Consider the following 21350-nt stretch of genomic DNA (forward strand, 5'->3'; position numbering starts at 1 on the left):
TGCAGGGATGGCAGGATGACACATTTGGGAGACGTTCCTCTCTTAATCTTAACTGTGGCAGAAACACAGAATTTGGTTCCTGGTGCAAGAAGTCAACACCCCAAGATTCTCATATCAGTAGAGACTTCTATCTCAAATCAAAGGGTAAACTGAAGCCCTACCTAATGAAGCTTACAAAGCCACTTTTCTTCCCCATTTTGTTTACTGCAAAAAAGGCTCCTTCAAACTGCATATGCACAGAGAAGTACTACCAGAAAACTACATCACAGCTAGCTTCCAAGAAGGAGACTGGCCAATGGGTGGACAGAATGTAGATCAGGATCTACTGGTAAATCTCTGGGTGATTTGTAGTAGATCACCAAGGATTTCTGACTCCCAATTGTTTAACAGTAGCAACAAACACCCCCCCCCCCAAATCAGGATGCTGGAACCTTGGGTTAGATTTGGGATAGATTTTTGTTTGAAATGACAGGTACTGGAAAAAAAAATCTCCTGGGCTGAGATGCACTCAGACATGCCCTATTCCTTTATTCGAAGTGTATATCCACTCCTCTTTCTAAGCTATGCTTTTGCACTTGGCTCCAGCTGGTGGATCGCAAGGTTCCTGGGGGAAAAACGAAGTAGATGGTGCAGTGGTGGCTGGTGGCTCCGATGTCAGTGGGGCAGTGAATCCACTCCGGGTCTCAGTCAGAACCAGTCAGAACTGTAAAGGAGCTCTGCTTCACATCTTGGATAGGCTCTTTAGAGTTCTGACTGGTTCTGACCGAAATCTGGAGCAGAATCCCCACCCCCCTGACATCAGAGCCACCAGCCTCCCCTGAGATCCTAGAAGCTTGAAGTCTGCCCATCCCTGGACTGGCCATTGATATGGTTTCCAGAAGTTTGCCCCTGCTCTCCTGGTGCTTCCAGATGAGGCCTTTACCGCACCCTCACCTGCCTCATTCACAGAAATTTTCGGAAAACCATGCGTGTGTGTTCCACTTGTAACCCTACTGTATTTTACCATCATTGTTCCATCATTTTTCTTATCACAGCAAATCTATTAAGAATAGATACATAGTGCCTTTCGACTGGTAGCGCTAGGATCCCTCCATCTGGAAGCACCCTAATATATATAATCAGCACTGAGAACAACCGAGTCATGTTTTGCCCACTAGGGGTTCTCCAGAGCTCCCAGTAGCCATTCTGGTTTCAATCCCATAGAAAAGCATTGGCTTCCCTGCCCATAGTTACCAAAACCAGGGAATGCAGTGAGCTCCCAGAGCACAAAATAATTTTTGTGTTGTCTATCTATGAAGCAGTAGGAGCTCCTCTAGGAATACTTGCAGTGGATGTTTATTCCAGCAAGCACAGAAAGGGCTTACCTCTCAAAAATAGGGGAAAAGGTGCCTTTTTCCCAGGCCTCCTTGGCTTTCATAGCTTTCCCCAAAGCTCCTGCTTGTTGCATGACATTCAAACTGCATCCCCTTTCCTCAGTAAACACCTCCCAACTACACCATTTTTTAAGTCCTGTGCAGAAATACAAACACACTTCTCTGTCTGCACTCTCCAACTCTCCAGACATCCATTTCTAGCTATACTCTTCTCCAGTCTCCTTTCCGCAAAAATTCTTTCCCCGCACCTAGAGGGTGTCTCCACAGTCGATTTGCTGCAAGCTGGCTCTGTTTGGAGGTCTTTCGAGGCACGTGATGTCATGGCCATCCCCCAGCCACCCTGGAGCTTTTCGCAGAAAACCAGATTTCCTGAGACTACTTTAAGTCCGATTCTTTTCCTTAAGTCAGGTTCTCCGTGGTATAGTTGTTGTGTGCCCCAACCCCTGCATTTACCCTGGGTATGGTAGCCCTGCCCAGAGCTTTGCCTTTCACCATGACCAAGGGGTGTTTCCCGTCCCTGTGTTTCCCAGCACAAACCAATTAGTGTCAACTCCCATTGTGGGCAATGAGGCTTGTCCCCTGAATGCACTCTTCAGAATTTACAGAGATCCTCAACAATCGAAATTGCACATTTTAAAGCACTAATTCCCTAAAGGCTGTATAGCGCTATCTCGAAGCTGCGATTCACTGTTGTTTGGTTTATTGCTGTTCAGAAGTAACTAATTCACACCTGCGTAGCATTGGGTTAGAAAGAGGGCTGGTTTCCCATCTCTGTCTTTCCCAGCACAAACATGTGTGTGTCTACTCAGAAGTAACTCCCATTGTGGTCAATGAGCCTTGTTCCCAAACTGCACACTCTGGAAGTTACTGAGATTCCCATGCATTGAAATAATGCGTTTAATTAATGCGAAGCTGCAATTATTTGCAGCATCGGCGGCTTCGAGGAGAGAGAACACTGTGTTCCTTTAATGATTGTTGCTTTAAGGAAGTAATTAATGCAGGGGAGGGGGGAGAGAGAGAGAGAGAGAGAGGAGAGTGATTTTTGTCAAGACACAGGAGGAAACCTCCCAGGATTTTATCAAAGGAGAAAGGGGGGAGGGCCTGGATGGGGGTAGGGGAGCCTCTCTTATTGGTTGAGCAGCCCTTGCCAGTCAGAAGATGTTCACTCCACACACACCCCAAGTATGTTCTGTGAAGTGACTTATACTGGTATGGTGCACCCATTTGTGGAGCCCTGCACGGACCAAAGCCGATTCCTAGGAAAATCCAGGTAAGCCACCATTCCTTTCTCCTTCTATGGTTGTGGAGATACCCCCTCCCCCAATAAGAACATAAGAAGAGCCCTGCTGGAACAGACCAAGGGTCCATCTAATCCAGCATTCTGTTCACACAGTGGCCCACTAGCGGCCCATGGCAAAGCCACAAGCAGGACATGAATGCAACAGCAGCAGCACCCCACCCCCCCACCCTGCTTTTCCCCAGCAACTAGTGTTCATAGACATACTGTCTCTCACACTGGAGGTAGCATATAGCCATCAAGACTAGTAGCCATGGATAGCCTCATCCTCCACAAAAGCCCTCTCATTACTCTACTCTCTCTCTCCCATTCACACATACCTTCTCTAGAACATCCTTCCCCTTCCCACCCTGCCCTGTCCACCTGCTTTCCAGGATCTGGTTTTTAGTCCTCAGCACCCTAGCCAGTATCCAGTGCTGTCACAGCACTACCATAAAGTAACGCTAGGTCAACATCGTCAAGTGCTTGCTAGGCAAAGGGGAAAAGTGGCAGTTTGCTGCCAAAATTTGGTGGCAAATCACTGTTTTTTCCCCTTTGCCTAGGAAGTGCTAATGACATTGCACTAGTGTTAGTTTATGCTAGATGGGTCAACCTTCCTTCCATCTCCTGCTGCCCAAGATGGAGCTTCTGCTTTTGCAGGGGACCATTGCCTGTTGCTAAGGCAACGGAGACAAGACAAGAGAGGTTTGGGGCCTAAAGCTGCAGTCTTCAAATCACTTTGGAGTCCTCCCATTGATTTCAACATGAGTTCATTCTTGACATACTCTAGCACTACTCTCTGTGTTAATCCCACCTTGCATATTGTGTCTGAAAATGAAATTGGGGTTGGCAAGCTTTTGCTAACTTGAATTGTTACTGCCAGTGTGAAGTCCCTTAAGAGCAATCTTCAAAGTGCCATTAAATAATGTACCACCACGTCGCTGCTAGCTGAAGGAAGGGAAAGTGACTTTAACGGAGCTGCCTGTCTTATAACGTGAAGAAAGATGAGGAGAGTTTTCTTAGATCACTTACTTCCAGTAAAAGTAGCAGTGCTGGCCATAATTTTTTCCCCAAAGGCTATATTTGTGTAATACCTTGATTAGGCCAACCAAAATGTCACAAAAATGTGCAGACTTCCGAGACCTCTGGATCTCTTCATTTATTCCAGGAAGGTTGATTCCTTAAAGTGAATAATGAAGTAGTACAGCGAATGCAGTATTTACCATAAAGCTGCTAGCCAACTTTTCCTGTTTCAGGCCATCCACGTCCACACAAACTCTTCAATTTTTATTAGTGACTTTCAACTTGTTCCAGATTACCCTGAGGTCTCTCATTGCTGTTGAGAGACTTCTGATGAAACAGCCTTCCCTCCCTATCTAGGTCCTCCCCAAAGAAATGAACCGAGAAATTTTACTAAGAATTTTGAAAGCAAATTATATAGCTGAGCAAAACAGCTGTACACATAAGGGGCAATATCCATTACTGCTGTGGTGCCTCTGCTGGTTCTGTTGTGCTTTTGGGATCTCCTGCAAGCGCAACAGGAACTAGCATCTCTTAAAGGAACCTTGAAATCCAGTGGAAACACAGTATTTATTTATTAGATTTATTAGCTGCCCATCTGGCTGGCTACAGTAGGTCTCACTAGCATGCAGACAGTACTGGATACTGTCCATAATACACCAGAAGAAGAAAAATAAAACTTTACCATTGTTAAAACAAATATTATTTCCAGAGTTCAATAAGCACAAAATGAAATGATTAAATATTAATACTGTAATTTCTAATTTTAATGGCTTAAAAAGCAATGATTGATATGAAAAAAAAATTCAGATAAATAAGTGGATATTAGGTTTGGCCAAGAAGCCAGCACTATTCCAAGACCAACAGGCATCATGCTTGATAATGGAATCAGTTCCCTTGCAGAGCATACCACATCCTTTTAAGGCCCAAGAAAGGGGATCTCATGGGTTCTGACCTGTAGAAAGCCCCATTGTGTACCTGAGGATGTAGCAAATTCTTAGCAACAGCCGTTGTAATGTTCGGCCTCATCCCAGTGGTGAGGCACATGTGTTTACTAGCACACTGAAGACTTTCCTCCAAGTCCTTTGTGCATGTTTTAGGCAGAGAGTCCTGAGCTCATGTTGGAACTGTGCTATCATCGTCCCACGGTACTTGATCTCCCCGCAGAAACTTTCACTTTAAAAATTTCTTATCTGACTTCCGTACTAAACCTACTTTCCAGTTTAAATATGAAATACAGTTGCATAGCATAGTCATTAACATAACAAACAACTTTGGCCTATAGAAAGTTCCTCATGGCAGAGCAAAATGCTCATCAAATTTAGATTGTCATTGTACTCAGAGCTTAGGGTTCCTCAGTGATAAAAGCAGTTAGGGTAGACAGATTTTCCTGACAGCTTCCTGCCATCATGCCTTTTCTCTGTTGGTTGAATGCATTCTCAGCTGATGCAGAATAGTGGGGAGGCTAAGAGGCCTGGTCAGCAACAGCACACCCCTTGTGAGCCGAGTATGTGAGCTGAAATACTGTGCCAAGTCCTTCCTCTGCAAGGCACAAAAGTTCCTTGGCAGACAAGCAGGGCTCCTCAGCAAAATCTTCATGTGGAAAGGGTTATCTGGAGGCTGAAATTCGGAAAACATCTGATTTAATAGATCCTTAACCTGCTTTAGCTCCTGTTATCTTCTCACTTGGGGAAAGTAAGCAAGCTTATATTGGTTTTATGCCACCATAACAGTCATGGCTTCCTCCAAAGAATCCTGGAAATAGTTGTTTATTGAGGTGCTGTGAATTTATTTAAAGTATTTTTATACTGTTCCAAAAAGGTTCCTGGAGTGGTTTACATGTATTCAGTTAAACAATTTTATTTATTGAATAAGAACATCAGAAGAGCCCTGCTGGATCAGACCAAGAGTCTATCTAGTCCAGCATTCTGTTCACACAGTGGCCAACCAGCTATCAACCAGGAACCCACAAGCAGGGCATGAGTGCAACAGCACCGTCCCACCCATGTTCCCCAGCAACTGTTATACATTTACAGTGGAGGCTGGTGGCTCCAATGTCAGTGGGGTGGTGAATCCACTCTGGGTTTCAGTCAGAACCTGTCAGAACTCTAAAGGAGCTATGCAAGGTGTTTTGCTATCCAAGGCTTCACACCTTGGATAACTCATTTAGAGTTCTGACTGGTACTGACTGAAACCCAGAGTGGATTTACCACCCCACTGACATCGGAGACACCAGCCTCCACTGATTCTTTATTTAAAATATTTCTAGGCCGCCTTTCAGGGCAGGAGCACTCCCAAGGCGGCTTACAACCATAAAAATCATCATCATCATGATACAGTAATAAAGCAGCCAGCATTCATAAGAACAACGAACATAAAAAAGAACTACACCAGCTTAAAACACCTGGCCTAGACAATGTGGAAAGCCTATAACACAATTGCAGCTACAGTCCAGAACAGTCCAGTAAAACAATCAGGGGAAGGCCAGAGTAAACAGGCAAGTCTTCAGGGCCTACCTAGAGACACTCCATGCCCGCAGGCTTACAATCTAAAAAGACGTGACACACAATGGAAGAATAAAAACTAAAACTCTTTTGGAGATCTTTAGTTGCCATCCTGCCTCCCCTCACAGAACTAGAATTCCCAGGCTATTGAACAAGTAAGGGAGGATGGAACTGAAGGGTGACAGGTGTCAGAGTCAGAAGTATCTTGGTTCTGCGAACACTTGAAACATCCAACATCCTGTTATCGGATAGTTATCTAGTTTGATAATTACACAAGGATGGCCATGTTAGTCTTTATTTAAAAATGCATTAAAAGAGTCCAGTTGCACCTTTAAAACTAACTGAAATGATTTTATTCAAAGGGCATTTGATGCCTTCTCATTTGATCGTTTCCAATAAACACGTTGTCACAGAATTATGGTTTTTCATCGTTCCAGAAAACTGATGTTTTCAGACTAAAGCAGGCCTGGGAGCAACATTTGCTCTTAAAGTTAAAGGCCCAAGATGTTTATGACATTTTAAGCCAGTTAATTGACAAATCCATAAAAGCAGTGCAGAGAGAGAGTAAAAGGGAGCTGACTTGCTGTGTTTGTGCCCAGCTGGATGTTTCTTGACATTTCTCGACAGGGAAGGCGAGTGGGACTTCTACTGGTGTGACGTTCGCTGGCTCCAGGAGAACTTTGACCACACCTACATGGATGAGCATGTGCGCATCAGCCACTTCCGCAATCACTATGAGGTGAGAGGGCGAGAGGCTTTGGTGTCGGCCAGGCCAGACTGTGGTTGACACTATCAGTAACTTTCCACAGGACATATTTTTTGCATTAAAAGCAACTTCTGTAATATTGTTCCCCGTGAAATCACCATGTTTGAGGATTTGTACAGTCTCTTGCTCAAAGCCCATTCATTTTTCTGAGAATCAGACTTTCTTTCATTAAAAAGAAAACAACAAGTTTCTGGCCCTTATGGTTGTGGAAATGGGGACAGTGGGAGGAAGTCCTCTTGTGTGAGTCTTCTTCTCCCCACTGCAGTCCCCTTATATCTGCTTCAGAGAGTCCCTAACTCTCCGGAGCAGATTTGGAGGGCATACAGAAGGCTTCAGGGAGGCCAGGGGAATCTTCCCCCCTGCCAGTTCCACTAACAGAAGCAGTTCCATCAGCGGACAAAATGCATTGGATTTCACCCCATGTCTATAGCGCAAATTACACATTATACAGAGGCAGTCTAATATATTGGCTTTGAATTGTGAAAAGTAATAATAGATTGCATTGATACAGCATTTCTAGAGTCCAAGACATTTCAGATACAATTATTGTTGATGGTCCTCCAAAAACAGATTAAGTCCATTTGTTTTGGTGAATTGGCTACTTTTTACCCCTGGGCATGTTCTTCATATTTTGATCTGATTGTTGTTGTTGTTTTCTAATATAGATTGTGATTTTACCTTTTGTACATCACCCTTGTGAGCAAAAAGAGGGAGTGAAAATAATTTCAATAAATGATACTATACTGTAGGCATTACCTTTTCCCCATATTAAAGATCAGTCAGAAGAGTTGGGATTGAGGCCAAGAGATGGTGGCTAGTTTAAGATTACCTTAGAATTTCATGGCTGAAGCAAGAAGTGGATGGGGACCTATGTTCTTAAGCCTTGTACTATGCTAGTTCTCTGGTAAAACAACAACAACAACAACACACACACACACACAAAAAGAGACACCATAACTCTGTTAGAGCAGCTGTTTTGCATGCAAAGTGTCCCAGGTTCAAGTCCTGGTATCTGCAGCTAAAAGGGTCAGGTAGCTTAGAACTGTGAAAGACCTCTCTCTGCCTGGGACCCCTGGAGAACCAGGGCCAGTTCAGGTCATGGATATGCAGTATCTACTAGATGGACAAATAGTCTGACCTGTGCTGATGTACTTTTATATTAGCATTTATTGAGGCTGCTCTTATGATCTTTCGTGCATATTCAGCTGACTCGGAAGAATTACATAGTGAAGAACCTGAAACGGTTTCGGAAGCAGCTGGAGCGAGATGCTGGGAAGCTGGAGGCCATGAAGTGTGACTTCTTCCCCAAGACCTTTGAGATGCCCTCAGAGTACCATCTGTTTGTAGAAGAGTTTCGCAAGAACCCTGGAATCACCTGGATTATGAAACCAGTAAGAGAACTGCTGACTGAGGGAACGCAGAAAGAGAGAGCCCAATAATTGCTCTGATTAAAATGAAGTACATAAAATGAAGTACATAAATGAGGTACATGAGAAGGGCCCCAGCACTGTTCTGGCAGACAAAAGTCAGGGATGCAAGTTTAGTGCAAAGAATCTCAGGTAGTGGGGCCAAGGCAGAATCCTCTGCCTGCAGCTGTTGCAGTTCTGTTGTTGTTGTCGTTCAGTCGTGTCCGACTCTTCGTGACCCCATGGACCAGAGCACGCCAGGCCTTCCTGTCCTCCACTCTCTCCCGGAGTGTGCTCAAGTTCATATTCATTGCATCGGTGATGCTATCTTGCAGTTCTAGTATCAGGTTAGGTAGTCTGTTGTTCCTTATGCTGCCCCCCATAATAAAGGTAGGTCCCCATGTGGCTGAAGCTCTCTGTGCTCCATCCTGCCCTCTGGTTTCCATCAGAAATGGCCCAGAAGTTGCTTTCCACAATCATCAGAGCTAGAGACTTACTTTGGTTTTCCTTTTTGTTCAAACCAGATGGTCACCCAGATGCTGACTAGATAGGCATTTGGTCTGATCCATCAGGGCTCTTCTTATGGGGAGCCAAGTTTCCCAAATCCAACCTGCCAAACTGGGCTGTAGCCTGGAGAATGGTATGAAGACACATGATAGCAGTTCCATCAGTGAAGCTAAAGGGGTCTGACTCTAATCCCTAGCATTGCCTGGACAGGAGACTACCTGGGTACCCCACCAAAGATGCTTTGAACTCACCCCTTTGCTTGCAGAACAGCGTAGGAGTATAATAAATCAACAATGGCACTGGTTGCTGGCTTCTTCTATCCCCTGGAGCTTCGATTGCCCCTTTATGAGACCTTAAGAGAAATCGGATTTTCCTGAATGTTATAATTGATTCCACTCACTCACCTCCCTGTGGGAGCAGGAAAAAAAGCTGCCCCTTTTGGAGGCTAGCAAGATGCTGAGCCCAGCCAAGGAAAGGCTTTGCTGTTGCCAGATGATGAGAGACATTTTGCATCATGAATACTACACCACAGCGCATAATTACCTCCACACCCATCTGCGAGGCTCACAACAGGACAGGTCATTTGCTGGGTAGATAAAAGCTGGCACCAGCCGCTTTGCCTTCCACAGCAAATGCGGGGCGGGCTTCTGAGTGGGGGAATGGGGGGTAATTATGCAAACGAGCATGTGAATTACTGCCAGGAGGATAACAGCCAGCTATTATCTAAGTCTACAAATGATAATTTGCGTTAATTGCCAGCAAGAAATCTTACATTAAACCGATTTGGGCCCACATCCTCAATTAACATTGGGGAGAAAACCGGGATAGGCTAAATGAGACTATATTAAAAAAGGTTACAATTATCAACATTGTACCGACAAGTGGAAGGACGTAGGCTGCAGAAGGCTCCAGAGGTGGTGGTAGGAAGTGAACTTGCCTCATGTTTTGGTTAATATATTTGCATTTCTAGGCCACCCCTTCCTCAGGGCATAGGAAGGGGTAAATAAAGATAAGTTAAAATGAATCTAAAATATTTGGTTAAATATCTTCTTCCTGCTGCATATCCTAGGAAGGCCTTGCGATAACAGATGAAGTTGCAACCTTTTCAGTGTTCCCTTGCTGCAGTCGGGATTAGGCTGAATTTAATGGCAAGGAGCTGTAAATTCTGCACTGCAAATTCTGCAAGCTGAAAACCACATTTTATGCCCACAGTATATTAATCCAGAACATCTCATTGTTGCTGTGTTGACCTTAGAGGATGAGATGACCTATCTATATGGTAATCAGGAAGGGATTTTTTGGTACTGGCAGCAGCAGTGACACCTTTGGCAGTGATTGATTCAGCTGCCTGCCTGTCACAGAGGGGTCAAGTGGTCAGAAGGGCCTCTGGCTGCCATTGGCTGAGTTGCTCAGAAGGGCAGGGCAGGTAGAAGGACCTAGAAAAGGAAGAGGGGTCAACCTCATGGGGGCCTAAGGGAGTAGGCAGCATACCAAGGGAAGCAACGGGGTCTGGGAAAGGAGGGCTGGAACAGGAGATGGTAGGGAACAATGAGGGGGAAGGAAGATGGGAGGAGGAGGAGGAGGAGACCAAGTGGGGAAGAAAAACTGGGATGGAAAACATGGTGTAAATGGGAGCTTTTTTCTAAGGCTAATATCCACCTGGGATGGGGTGGGGGGTGATTTTTGTCAGGATCACAGCTGAGAAAGGAAGGGGTCTAATTATGGGTTAAATCCAGATTTAGTTAAAACTTAGAGTAGACCCATTGAAATCAATGCAACACAAGTTAGTCATGGCTCATGTATAAGTCCCATTGATTTCAGTGGGTCTACTCTAAGTATGGCTAAGTCTGGATCCAACCCAGTGCCTTTAGCATCATGTGCAATCTTGCCCTCTGGCCACGGAGGAGAGCTGCAAGGCCACAATATGCAGAGATGAGTCAGGTTGAAGTTGGAAACACATTTGAGTTGAAATAACCAGCTGAATCTTTGGCTATATGCCTTTCTTTTTAATTAGACCAGTGTGTCTGGGTGTAGGAGGATGCAGGCTTGTAAGATGCACAGAGGGTACAGATGCAAGGAAAGAGAGTGAAATCTCAGAGAGAGACTGAGAGGAGGGCTGGTTAGTTGTAAGACAAAAAATCCTCTCTCTGTCTGAGGACCCAGCCTCCACTTCTTAAGGGCACAATCCTATGCATTTTTAGGCAGAAAAAAGTCCTACAAGCCCTGGATCTCTCCAGCCAGCTGTGCTGGCTGGGGCATGGTGGAAATTGTAGGACTTTTTTCTGTCTAAACATGCATAGGATTGCACCCCAAATTACTGTAATCACTATCACTCTTAACAGCACTCGTAACCCCACCAAAGTAATTTTAAGATAAAATGTGTTCCTTGGCTGCTCATCCTTGTTGTGCTGGTAGGCAGCTGGTAGCCCATGGGTTGAAAGTGGCCCATGGATAATGGCCACTAGGTTCATCTGTCTCCCCTTCCCTTCCAGTAATTAAAAGTATCCTTTTTGCCTAGCTTGCTTCTTCTCTGCTGGTCAGAAATGGCTGAATGGGCTAGATGTTTTCTGCCATGTCCTTTCCCCCTCTACTCGTCCCCCGCCCCCAGGAAGGTCAGTAAGGGGGAAGAGAGAGGAAGATGGCCTCTTTCCCCTGTATTCCTTTGTCTTTAATCAGTTCACTGGGCAGTCTAGTTGCCAATCCAGTGGCCTGCTTATCCCTAGTTATATGGATAAGTGGGGGAGCAGATATAAAAGCTGCTTTTGTTGTTGTTCAGTCGTTAAGTCGTGTCCGACTCTTCGTGACCCCATGGACCATAGTGTCAAGGGCTCCTTGGAGGGCTCTCAGTCTAATCCAGTAGCCAAGTCCAGACACAGACAAAGGAATTCTTTTCAAAGCTTTATTCTTCTTTTATAACTTAACAGCTCTACAGGTAGCAACTAGATCTGAGCAGCAGCATCCCTATGCCCTAAGTTAGAACAGTTGGTCCCCGTTTGAAAGCAATTACTGGCAGACCCCTGAATATAAGGACTAGGGAGAATCCCTCCCCTTTTCCCTTGGATCCTCTGGGCGCAACCGTTCTTTGAGCGCCAACCAGGCGCTACGCCTCCTTTCCGCGCTCTCCATTTGGCGCCGCTCTCTGTGTCTGTGCCGCGCATCCAAACACTCTGCTATCGGTGCTGGGTCACTCCCTGGACTGCTTTCTAATCTAGGAATGTGGGTGGGAGGAAACTCTGTCAGCTGCGGGCCCTGGGAAAAAGGGGCGCGCTCCTCTCCCAGGAGCGACTGCTCTTCCTCCGAATCAGAACTACTCTGGGATTCTATGGGTTCAGTGTCCACCCTGACACATAGCACACCAGGCCTTCCTGTCCTCTGCTCTCTCCCGGAGTGTGCTCAAGTTCATATTCATTCCATCGGTGATGCTATCTAGCCATCTCATCCTTTGCCGCCCCCTTCTCCTTTTGCCTTCGATCTTTCCCAGCATCAGGGTCTTTTCCAGTGACTTTTCTCTTCGCATTAGGTGGCCAAAATATTGGAGCTTCAGCTTCAGTATCTGTCCTTCCAATGAGCAGTCAGGGTTGATTTCCTTTAGGATTGACTGATTTGACCTCCTTGCAGTCCAGAGGACTCGTAAGAGTCTTCTCCAGCACCACAGTTCGAAGGCATCGATTCTTTGGCGCTCAGCCTTCCTTATAGTCCACCTCTCACAGCCATACGTTGCTACTGGGAAAATCATAGCTTTGATATACGAATCTTTGTTGGCAAGGTGATGTCTCTGCTTCTTACTATGCTGTCTAGGTTTGCCATAGCTTTCCTCCCAAGGAGCAAGCGTCTTTTAATTTCATGGCTACAGTCACCATCTGCGGTGATCTTGGAGCCCAAGAAAGTAAAATCTGTCACTGCTTTCTTTTCTTCCCCTTCTATATGCCAGGAAGTGATGGGGCCAGATGCCATGATCTTCGTTTTTGTAATGTTGAGTTTCAAACTAGCTTTTGCACTCTCCACTTTCACCCTCAACAAGAGGCTCTTTAGAGCCTCTTCACTTTCTGCCATTAGGGTGGTATCATCTGTGTATCTGAGGTTGTTGATAATTCTCCCAGCAATCTTAATTCCGACCTGTGATTCATCCAACCCAGCGTTTCTCATGATGTACTCTGCATATAAATTAAATAAGCAGGACAACAATATGCAGCCTTGTCGTACTCATTTCCCAATTTTGAACCAATTGGTTGTTCCATGTCCGGTTCTTACTGTTGCTTCTTGACCCTCGTACAGGTTTCTCAGGAGACAGGTAAGGTGGTCTGGTACTCCCATCTCTTTCAGAATTTGCCAGTTTGTTGTGATCCACACAATCAAAAGGCTTTAGCGTAGTCAATGAAGCAGAAATAGACGTTTTTCTGGAATTCTCTTGCTTTCTCCATGATCCAGCGAATGTTGGCGATTTGATCTCTAGTTCCTCTGCCTCTTTGAAACCCAGCATGTACTTCCGGTAGTTCTCGGTTCACATACTGCTGAAGCCTAGCTTGTAGGATTTTGAGCATAATCTTGCTGGCATGTGAAATGAGCGCAATTGTATGGTAGTTTGAACACTCTTTGGCATTGGCCTTCTTTGGAATTGGAATGTAAACCGACCTTTTCCAGTCTTGTGGCCACTGTTGAGTGTTCCAAATTTGTTGGCATATCGAGTGCAGCATTTTAACAGCATCATCTTTTAGGATTTTAAATAGCTCAGCTGGAATACTGTCATCTCCGCTAGCTTTGTTGTTAATAATGCTTCCTAAGGCCCATTTGACTTCACTCTCTAGGATGTCCGGCTCAAGTTCAGTGACCGCACTATCATGGCTATCAGGGACATTCAGATCTTTCCTGTATAGTTCTTCTGTGTATTCTTGCCACCTCTTCTTAATCTCATCTGCTTCTGTTAGGTCCCTGCCTTCTTTGTCCTTTATCATGCCCGCCATTGCATAAAACATTCCCTTGATGTCTCCGATTTTCTTGAAAAGATCTCTAGTCTTTCCCATTCTGTTGTTTTCCTCGATTTCTTTGCATTGTTCATTTAAGAAGGCCTTCTTGTCTCTCCTTGCTATTCTCTGGAACTCTGCATTCAATTGGATATATCTTCCCCTTTCTCCCTTGCTTTCCGCTTCCCTTCTTTCCTCAGCTACTTGTAAAGCCTCATCAGATAGCCACTTTGCTTTCTGGCATTTCTTTTTCTTTGGGATGGATTTCGTTGCTGCCTCCTGAACAATGTTACGGACCTCCGTCCATAGTTCCTCAGGCACTCTGTCTATCAGGTCTAATCCCTGAAATCTATTCCTCACCCCCACTGTATATTCATCAGGGATATGATTTAGGTCATACCTGAATGGTTTAGTGGTTTTCCCTACGTTCTACAATTTAAGCCGAAATTTTGCAACAAGAAGCTCATGATCTGAGCCACAGTCAGCTCCTGGTCTTGTTTTTACTGACTGTATAGAGTTCTCCATCTTTGGCTGCAAAGGACATAATCAATCTGATTTCGATATTGACCATCTGGTGATGTCCATGTGTAGAGTCGCCTCTTGTGCTGTTGGGAAAGAGTGTTTGCTATGATCAGTGTGTTCTCTTGGCAAAACTCTGTTAGCCTTTGTCCTGCTTCATTTTGTACACCAAGGCCATGCTTGCCTGTTATCCCGGTTATTTCTTGACTTCCTACTTTAGCATTCCAATCCCCTATGATGAAGAGGACATCTTTTTGTGGTGCTAGTTCTAGAAGGCGTTGTAGGTCTTCATAGAACCGATCAACCTCCGCTTCTTTGGCCTCAGTGGTTGGGGCATAGACTTGAATTACTGTGATGTTGAATGATTTGCCTTGGATTCGTACTGAGATCATTCAGTCGTTTTTAAGTTTGTACCGCAGTACTGCTTTTCCCACCCTTTTGTTGACTATGAGTGCTACTCCATTTCTTCTAAGGGATTCTTGCCCACAGTAGTAGATATGATGGTCACCTGAATTAAATTCGCCCATGCTTGTCCATTTTAGTTCGCTGATTCCCAAGATGTCGATGTTCAATCTTGCCATCTCATGTTTGACCACCTCCAGCTTACCTTGATTCATTGATCTTACATTCCAGGTTCCTAGACAATATTGTTCTTTACAGCATCAGATTTTCCTTTCACCACCAGACATTCACACCACAGTGGTGAGAAGCACAGTAACCTGCTGCAAAGTAGGCCTAGCACAGAGGCCATGCCCCACCCACCTTTGTGGGACAGTATCTGCTGATCTTCTCCCAGCCCCCCTTATGGCAGGCACACAGGAAAGACACCGTGGCCCTAAGGCCTCCTTGCACTGCTGAGCAATGTGCTGCTTTCAAACAGCTACAACTGAAATGCTGGGGGGAGGGGGGGATATCTCATGAAAGAGCCTGCAATAAAAATATTTTTTTCTTTGCCTTACAAAATGTTCTGCTGGGAAAAAATACACAGATCTTAAAACTGGGAAGGTAATATACAAGCCTGAGCAGGGGACGTTTTAACAGCCCAATATCTCACTTCCTGCAAGGCTCAGAAAGCTTGCTTTATCACCTGGGGGAACTAGAATTCTGGGATTTCTGTGTCGGTTTCAAAGAGGGCTGCTAAGGCTGCAGAAATGCAGAGGGCTGCACACAGCTTTTGACAGACAGGCTTGCATAATGCCAGAGACGCAGGTGGTGAATCAGGTTGGGATCAGGCCGCCCAGATACATGATGGACGCCTAGCAAGGAGTGAAGTCTGAGAGCCACAGGTAATACCAGTGTAATACCATGGCTTTTACCATGCTGCTGCTTTTTTATAGTTAAGAAATGCCCATCAGATGGTGGGAATATGTGTGGCAATGGGGCCTTATAGGGGAGTGTGAGGTGGGGGAGAGTGCTGATCCCAACATTTCTTCCATACTGGCTTTGCCTCACTTTTTTTTCCTCTAAGACCGAGGGCCAAACTAGACAAGAAGCCTGAAGATCTGTGACAAGATCTCCCATGGCAAGTCTAGAGGCAGAGGGGTGAGAGGATTCAGATGGGACTGTGGCACCAGGGGAGCACCATTTAACCAGTTGAAATCATCCTCCCAAAGCTGGTGTTTGCCCCAGGTAGTCTCAGGTGATGGTTTCAACTGGGGAAATGACACACAAGAGGAGAGGGTTAACCCCTACACACACACTCACACACACCATGGATCAATCTGAATCGCACCCACCCTTAAAGCTGCATTTACCTTTTTTAAAAAGCACACAGGAGATCCAGTCATAGATCTCCTCCCCTGTCTTGTCTTGACACACCCAGAACTGAAAATCCAAATCTCCCTGGTTCAAGCCTCCCCTCTGCTGTGAACTCATCGAGGTGGCTTTATGCGAGCCCGAGCCTCTCCATCTACAGTAATGGGGTAACAGTACTGACCTACCATACATGGCAGTTGTAAGGATTACTGGCAGAATGTATGTGAAGTGTTTTGAACACTCAGAAATGCCAAATACCTGCGAAGTATGATTATTTTCCATGGACCAGTTTCTGTTTCTTCCTCTCTCTCCATCCATTGGGATCCTCCCCTCTTCCTTCTGAACCTCCTGCACCCTATGTTTCCTCAGGCTCATCCTTCCTCCTTTCTTTGAGGAGTGTGCTTGGAGCTTTTAAGCTGAGAAAAAAAGTGACTTGCAGGAGGACATGACAGAGGAGCATATAATTATGCATGGTGTGGAGAAAGTGGAGAGGGAGATGTACTGTATTTCTCTCTCCCAATGGGCCAGTTTGCATGACACACCAGGCTTTCCGTGGGTTATTTAGCCCACAATGAGTCATGGTGCATGCCAGGCACATGCAGTTGCCACTATGAATATGCAACCCCTGTGGGGTTGCAGTGTGTTGTCTGAACCTAACCACTGTGGGTTGTTACAGGGTTAAACAACCCTCAAATAACCCTACTACAAACCAAGGGTTATGTGAGTGTTGTTTAACCCTTGAATCTCCCACAGCAGTCCGGTTCGGTTGACACAGCACAACCCCATTGCGGGATGCATATTCATAATGGCAGCTGCGGATGGCGCAGCTCATCATGGGTTACTAAGTAACCCATGGTGAACCTGGCATGTCATGTGAACCAGGTCAATATTAGAACCCAATGGGATCATCCAAGGAAGCTGATTGGTGAGAGATTCAGGGCAGATAAAGGGGGAGACCTTCAGGCAGTGAAGGTCTGGCATAATTTATGGAACGTAATTCCATCAATTATGCCAGCCTTCCCCAACCAGATGCCTTCCAGATGTGTTCGACTACTATGTTGGCTGGAGGATTATGGAAGTTGTAATCTAACACATTTGGAGGGCACCAGGTTGGGGAAGGCTGGCATAATTGATGGAATTCACTGTCACAAGATGTGGTGATAGCAAATAGCTTAGATACCTTTAAAGGGGGAATAGACAAATTCATGGCAGGAAATAGGTCTGTTAGTGGCTAGACAGTGAAATGGAATTTTTCATGTACAGAATCCTCAGGTACTGGGGAGAGACAACATGTTGCCTTATCCCCTGGCTTGTGGACTTTGTGGAGGCACCTGGCTGGCCATAGGAAACAGAATAGAGGATACTACGCTAGATGGCCTTTTGGCCTGAACCAGCAGGTATCTTCCTGTGTTCTTATAATGCCCCCAAAACAGCTGATGGATTGATAAGAATGCCATTCCATTGTGAATAATTTTCTCGGCTGCAAATATTTCAAGGGTAACTCCAGCAGCTCTTGATTTACAAGGAAAATGGCTGTGAAATAAACACACAAGTCCTAATAAAAACTTTCCCAAATACTTGCAAGAGCAAAGGAAACTTTTGCCTGAAATGTGGAAGAGACAGACTGTATAGTAGTAACATGCAGTGCCGTAAAGATTTTACTGGCTCTCCTTGGGGATGGCCGGCATAATTCATCCATGGCACCACCACTCATGAGTAATGCCACCATCCGAAATTTGTGCCCGTAAAACCTTTATATCATGGCACACCATCAAGCATTCCCTTTTATATTGCTAAATAAAATAGCATTGTCAGCTTTAGAAACACAGCAGGGAGAAGGCAAGCAGCATTGGCGTTCCACTGAGCTGCAGCTGGGAGGTTTGTGGATGGCTGGTTTTGAGACACATCAGGCCCCTCTTTCTTGTCTTCTTCCCAAAGAGCTCAAGGGTTTTTTTAGTATGCTTTTTGTTTTACAAGATCTTCAGTAATGGAGCCACGGAAAGCATCTGTTAAGTAGAGAAGGCTCAGAGGGTCCTCTGAGCTACAGGTATTATTTCAGTAAGGATATTCCATACCTCCACAGGAAATGACATGCTGTAAATACAAGGATATTATTTCTGAATAAGGGAGGGACCAGAGCTCACTGGTAGAAGATTGAAGGTTACATGTATGTAGTTCAGTGGTAAAGTGCATGCTTTGCACTCATTAAGTACCAGGATCAGTCCCTGGCATCTCCGGTTTGGGGTTGTTGTTTTTAAAGATCAGGTTTTCCCCCATGCTTCTATTAACCCAGGCATTTTAATTAGTTGTATTTTTAATTGTTATGCATTTTGTATTGTTCCATTATTGTATCTATGTTGTAATTTAATTTGGTTGTACAGTGCTCTGAAATCCTAAGTAAAATGAAGGGCAGTATAAAAAGGTTTTAAATATTATTTTTTTCTGCCTGAAAAAGTACCCTTCAGTCAGTAGACAGTACTAGGCTTAGATGGGCAAAAAGTATGACCTGGTATAAGGCAGGTTTGTTTGTTTTATCCAAATGCACCAGTGACCAGACCAATGAAGCCATGGCCAGTGCTACTGCAGGAAAGTCGACTGCCTGGGTCTCCTATTAACCATCTTGCACCCAAGGATGAGCCTGTGTGTCTGCAGCAGTTCTGGAGAAAAGCCCCAGAAACTGGTATTGGCTGCAAAATTCAGCTTCCTAAGGATCTTTGTTTTCATTTGGGGAAAGGAATCTTCCAGCCTTTATGCCTTTGAAGATACATATGTGAAGTATGTGAGCAAGCAGCACTTCATCGGTGCTTGCTTTTTGCAGGCCAAAAAGACCAGTTGGATGAAGGGTGAGTAATGGTTTTCTCCCTCTCCTGCAGGTTGCCCGGTCTCAAGGGAGAGGCATTTTTCTCTTCCGGAAACTCAAGGATGTGATTGACTGGAGGAAGGTGAGATGCCTCCTTCTTCTCACCTCTCAGGAAGGGATTAGTTGGGAACAGCCCACTTTAAAGTTTTGCTCGGTGAGCAACACCTTTCCATCAGGCTGCTAGGGGCTAGGACCCCTTGTTTTCTCCTGCTCTTTGCTTATCAGTTAGATCAATATATGGGGCTAAAGTGTGGGTCATCCCACCACAGGTGAGGTGGTGGACCTGGGAGCATTTGGTCTCTTCCAGCCCCATGAGATTCTGTGGCCTGGTTCACACATAACACTACGCCATGGTTTATTTAACCCATGGCTTGTTGCCCTACCCAGGGTTTGTCTGGCAGACAACTGAACAAACCATGGTTTGTTTTCTCAATTCCTAGGTTCTCAATTTCCTTCCTCTGCCCACTCTCTGCTTATATCCCAAATGCCTTTGTGACATTGTAGTTCTGGCATGTAGAGTGGCTGAAGTTTTTATTACTTATATCCTGCTTATATCCCTTAGCCTTTGTAGCCTGGTGAAACAACCCATAAACAACCCACAGTTCTGCATTCACATGTAACGACAGGCCATGGTTTAAACAGCCCAAGTTCACAACCCAACAACAAGCCATGGATTCTTTTTTTGGGTTGTTTGTGGTTAACAAATCATTGTTTGTTAGTGCAACTGTGTTCACATATCATGATAACCTAGAATTCAACAACCCAAACTATGGGTTATCATTACGTGCAAACAAAGTCATAGTCTTGGCTTCCACTGGACAGTATAGACTTGTGAAATTCTATAGTGTAGATCAGAGGTGACAGCAAAAGAAGCTTGTGGCCCAGATGGAGAACCCCCCAGGGGGCACATTTGGCCTGCAAGCTGAAGGTTCCCCATCCCTGTTCTATATGCTGTCATAGCTTCTCATGCCAGAGATACCTGGGGATTCAAGTCTGGAGAGGGTGCTGAGCATACCACTACTTGCTCTGGGCAGCACACCCACCCGGGATCTTAGTTCAGTTTAAATCCCACCAGACAGGCAGAATCTTCTGATTGTCATATCGGAAGATCCACATAATGGGGCTATTCCTTTTGAGCCACACATGTGGTAGTCATTCAGTCCTTGAAGGTCTGGTCCTTCACGTTCAGGACATGATTGATCTCCATAATTGGGGTTTGTAAATAATTTTTCTTCCGGTGGGGAAACCTAATGACCTTGAATTGGGTGTGGGTTATGCCTTCTACTATATCATGTGGCTCAGATCTATTGTTCAGCAGCACTTTGGTGGGGTGCACATCGTGGTCTAGATGTTTGGGTAACTGTATGGGAGGCACTCCTCCAATTTGGATAGATGGTCTTTTGGTCCCTCCTGTGATTCTGTATTTCTCTGTGCATGCCACGAACAAGCAGCACAACTGTGAACAAAGGCAAAACCCTCACCAGAGGCAACAGTAAATCTGAACTGCAGGAAAACTTCCTTCCCAGGCCCCAAATCTAGCAATCAACCTGATCCTGAGGGTTAGCAAGAGCAAAGTTAAGGAGAACCTCCCTTAGATGTTGCTTCTGTTCTTCCTGATCTAAGCATGTCACCCAATTTCTTTCACAGGATGGTGCTCGCCTCGATGACCAGAAAGATGAAATTCCAGTAGAGAATTATGTAGCTCAGCGCTATATCGAGAATCCTTATTTAATAGGTGGTAAGTTGCTCACCCACAGCCTCTGTACCAGTCCAAAATATGATTTCCCTGCTAACGATGTCTTCATCACTAAGGAGGGGCAAATTAACAGTTCTTGGAGCTCATGCATACACCGCTCCAGTGGAAATTATATTCACTCCACTCTGCTTAAAATAGCTAGCCTAAAAAAGGGGTTGGGCATAAAGGAGACATTCATGGGATAGTGCCCACTCTTGCCCTCAGCGAGGAGACTAGCAGATCACTCCCGTTTGACAAGTCAGAAATATGCTCCAATGTCTGCAAGCAACTGCCTGCAATTGAGACCCAGTTTGAGGGGAATCATTTTTGCAACTCATTACATGTGATAAGCTGTTCTGCACTGGATAAGACAGGGCAACAAGCTATTACAGTTCTATAGTTGTGAATGAACTTTGGCTATTGGGTGGCATAGAATTAAATTAATAATAATAGTAATAGTAATAATAATGTTCCTGATTATCTTTGACTTTTCTACAAGTGTCTGTACCTGTAGTCTTTGTTGTATAACTATTTGCAGCAGTTATGCAGCCTTGAGTAGCCATTTTCTTGCTAGAAAGATGAGATACAATTCGAATAAATAAATAAACCTTCAGTTTCTGCTTTAACCTGCTTTTAGCTACTTTACTGATGAGCCTCCATCCACAAGA

The 21350-nt window shown here is 45.0% G+C and overlaps 1 protein-coding gene across 4 annotated transcripts in view; it reads left to right on the forward strand.

Annotated features, from left to right (window-relative positions):
- TTLL9 (tubulin tyrosine ligase like 9) overlaps positions 1-21350 on the forward strand; it is a 40985-nt gene that overhangs the window by 6174 nt on the left and 13461 nt on the right. For 2 of the 4 annotated variants that reach the window (XM_084854544.1, XM_084854546.1), the window contains exons 4-7: positions 6801-6912; positions 8145-8330; positions 18961-19101; positions 20595-20685. In XM_084854544.1, coding sequence (XP_084710670.1) covers positions 6801-6912; positions 8145-8330; positions 18961-19101; positions 20595-20685 — 530 coding nt within the window. The remainder of the gene's footprint in view (positions 1-6800; positions 6913-8144; positions 8331-18960; positions 19102-20594; positions 20686-21350) is intronic. The other 2 variants (XM_084854545.1, XM_084854547.1) reach the window with 1 other exon arrangement.

Source organism: Heloderma suspectum, chromosome 4, assembly GCF_057233095.1.
Source record: "Heloderma suspectum isolate Gila_16-S chromosome 4, 16-S_ref, whole genome shotgun sequence".
In the NCBI taxonomy this organism is placed as follows: Eukaryota; Metazoa; Chordata; class Lepidosauria; order Squamata; family Helodermatidae; genus Heloderma; species Heloderma suspectum.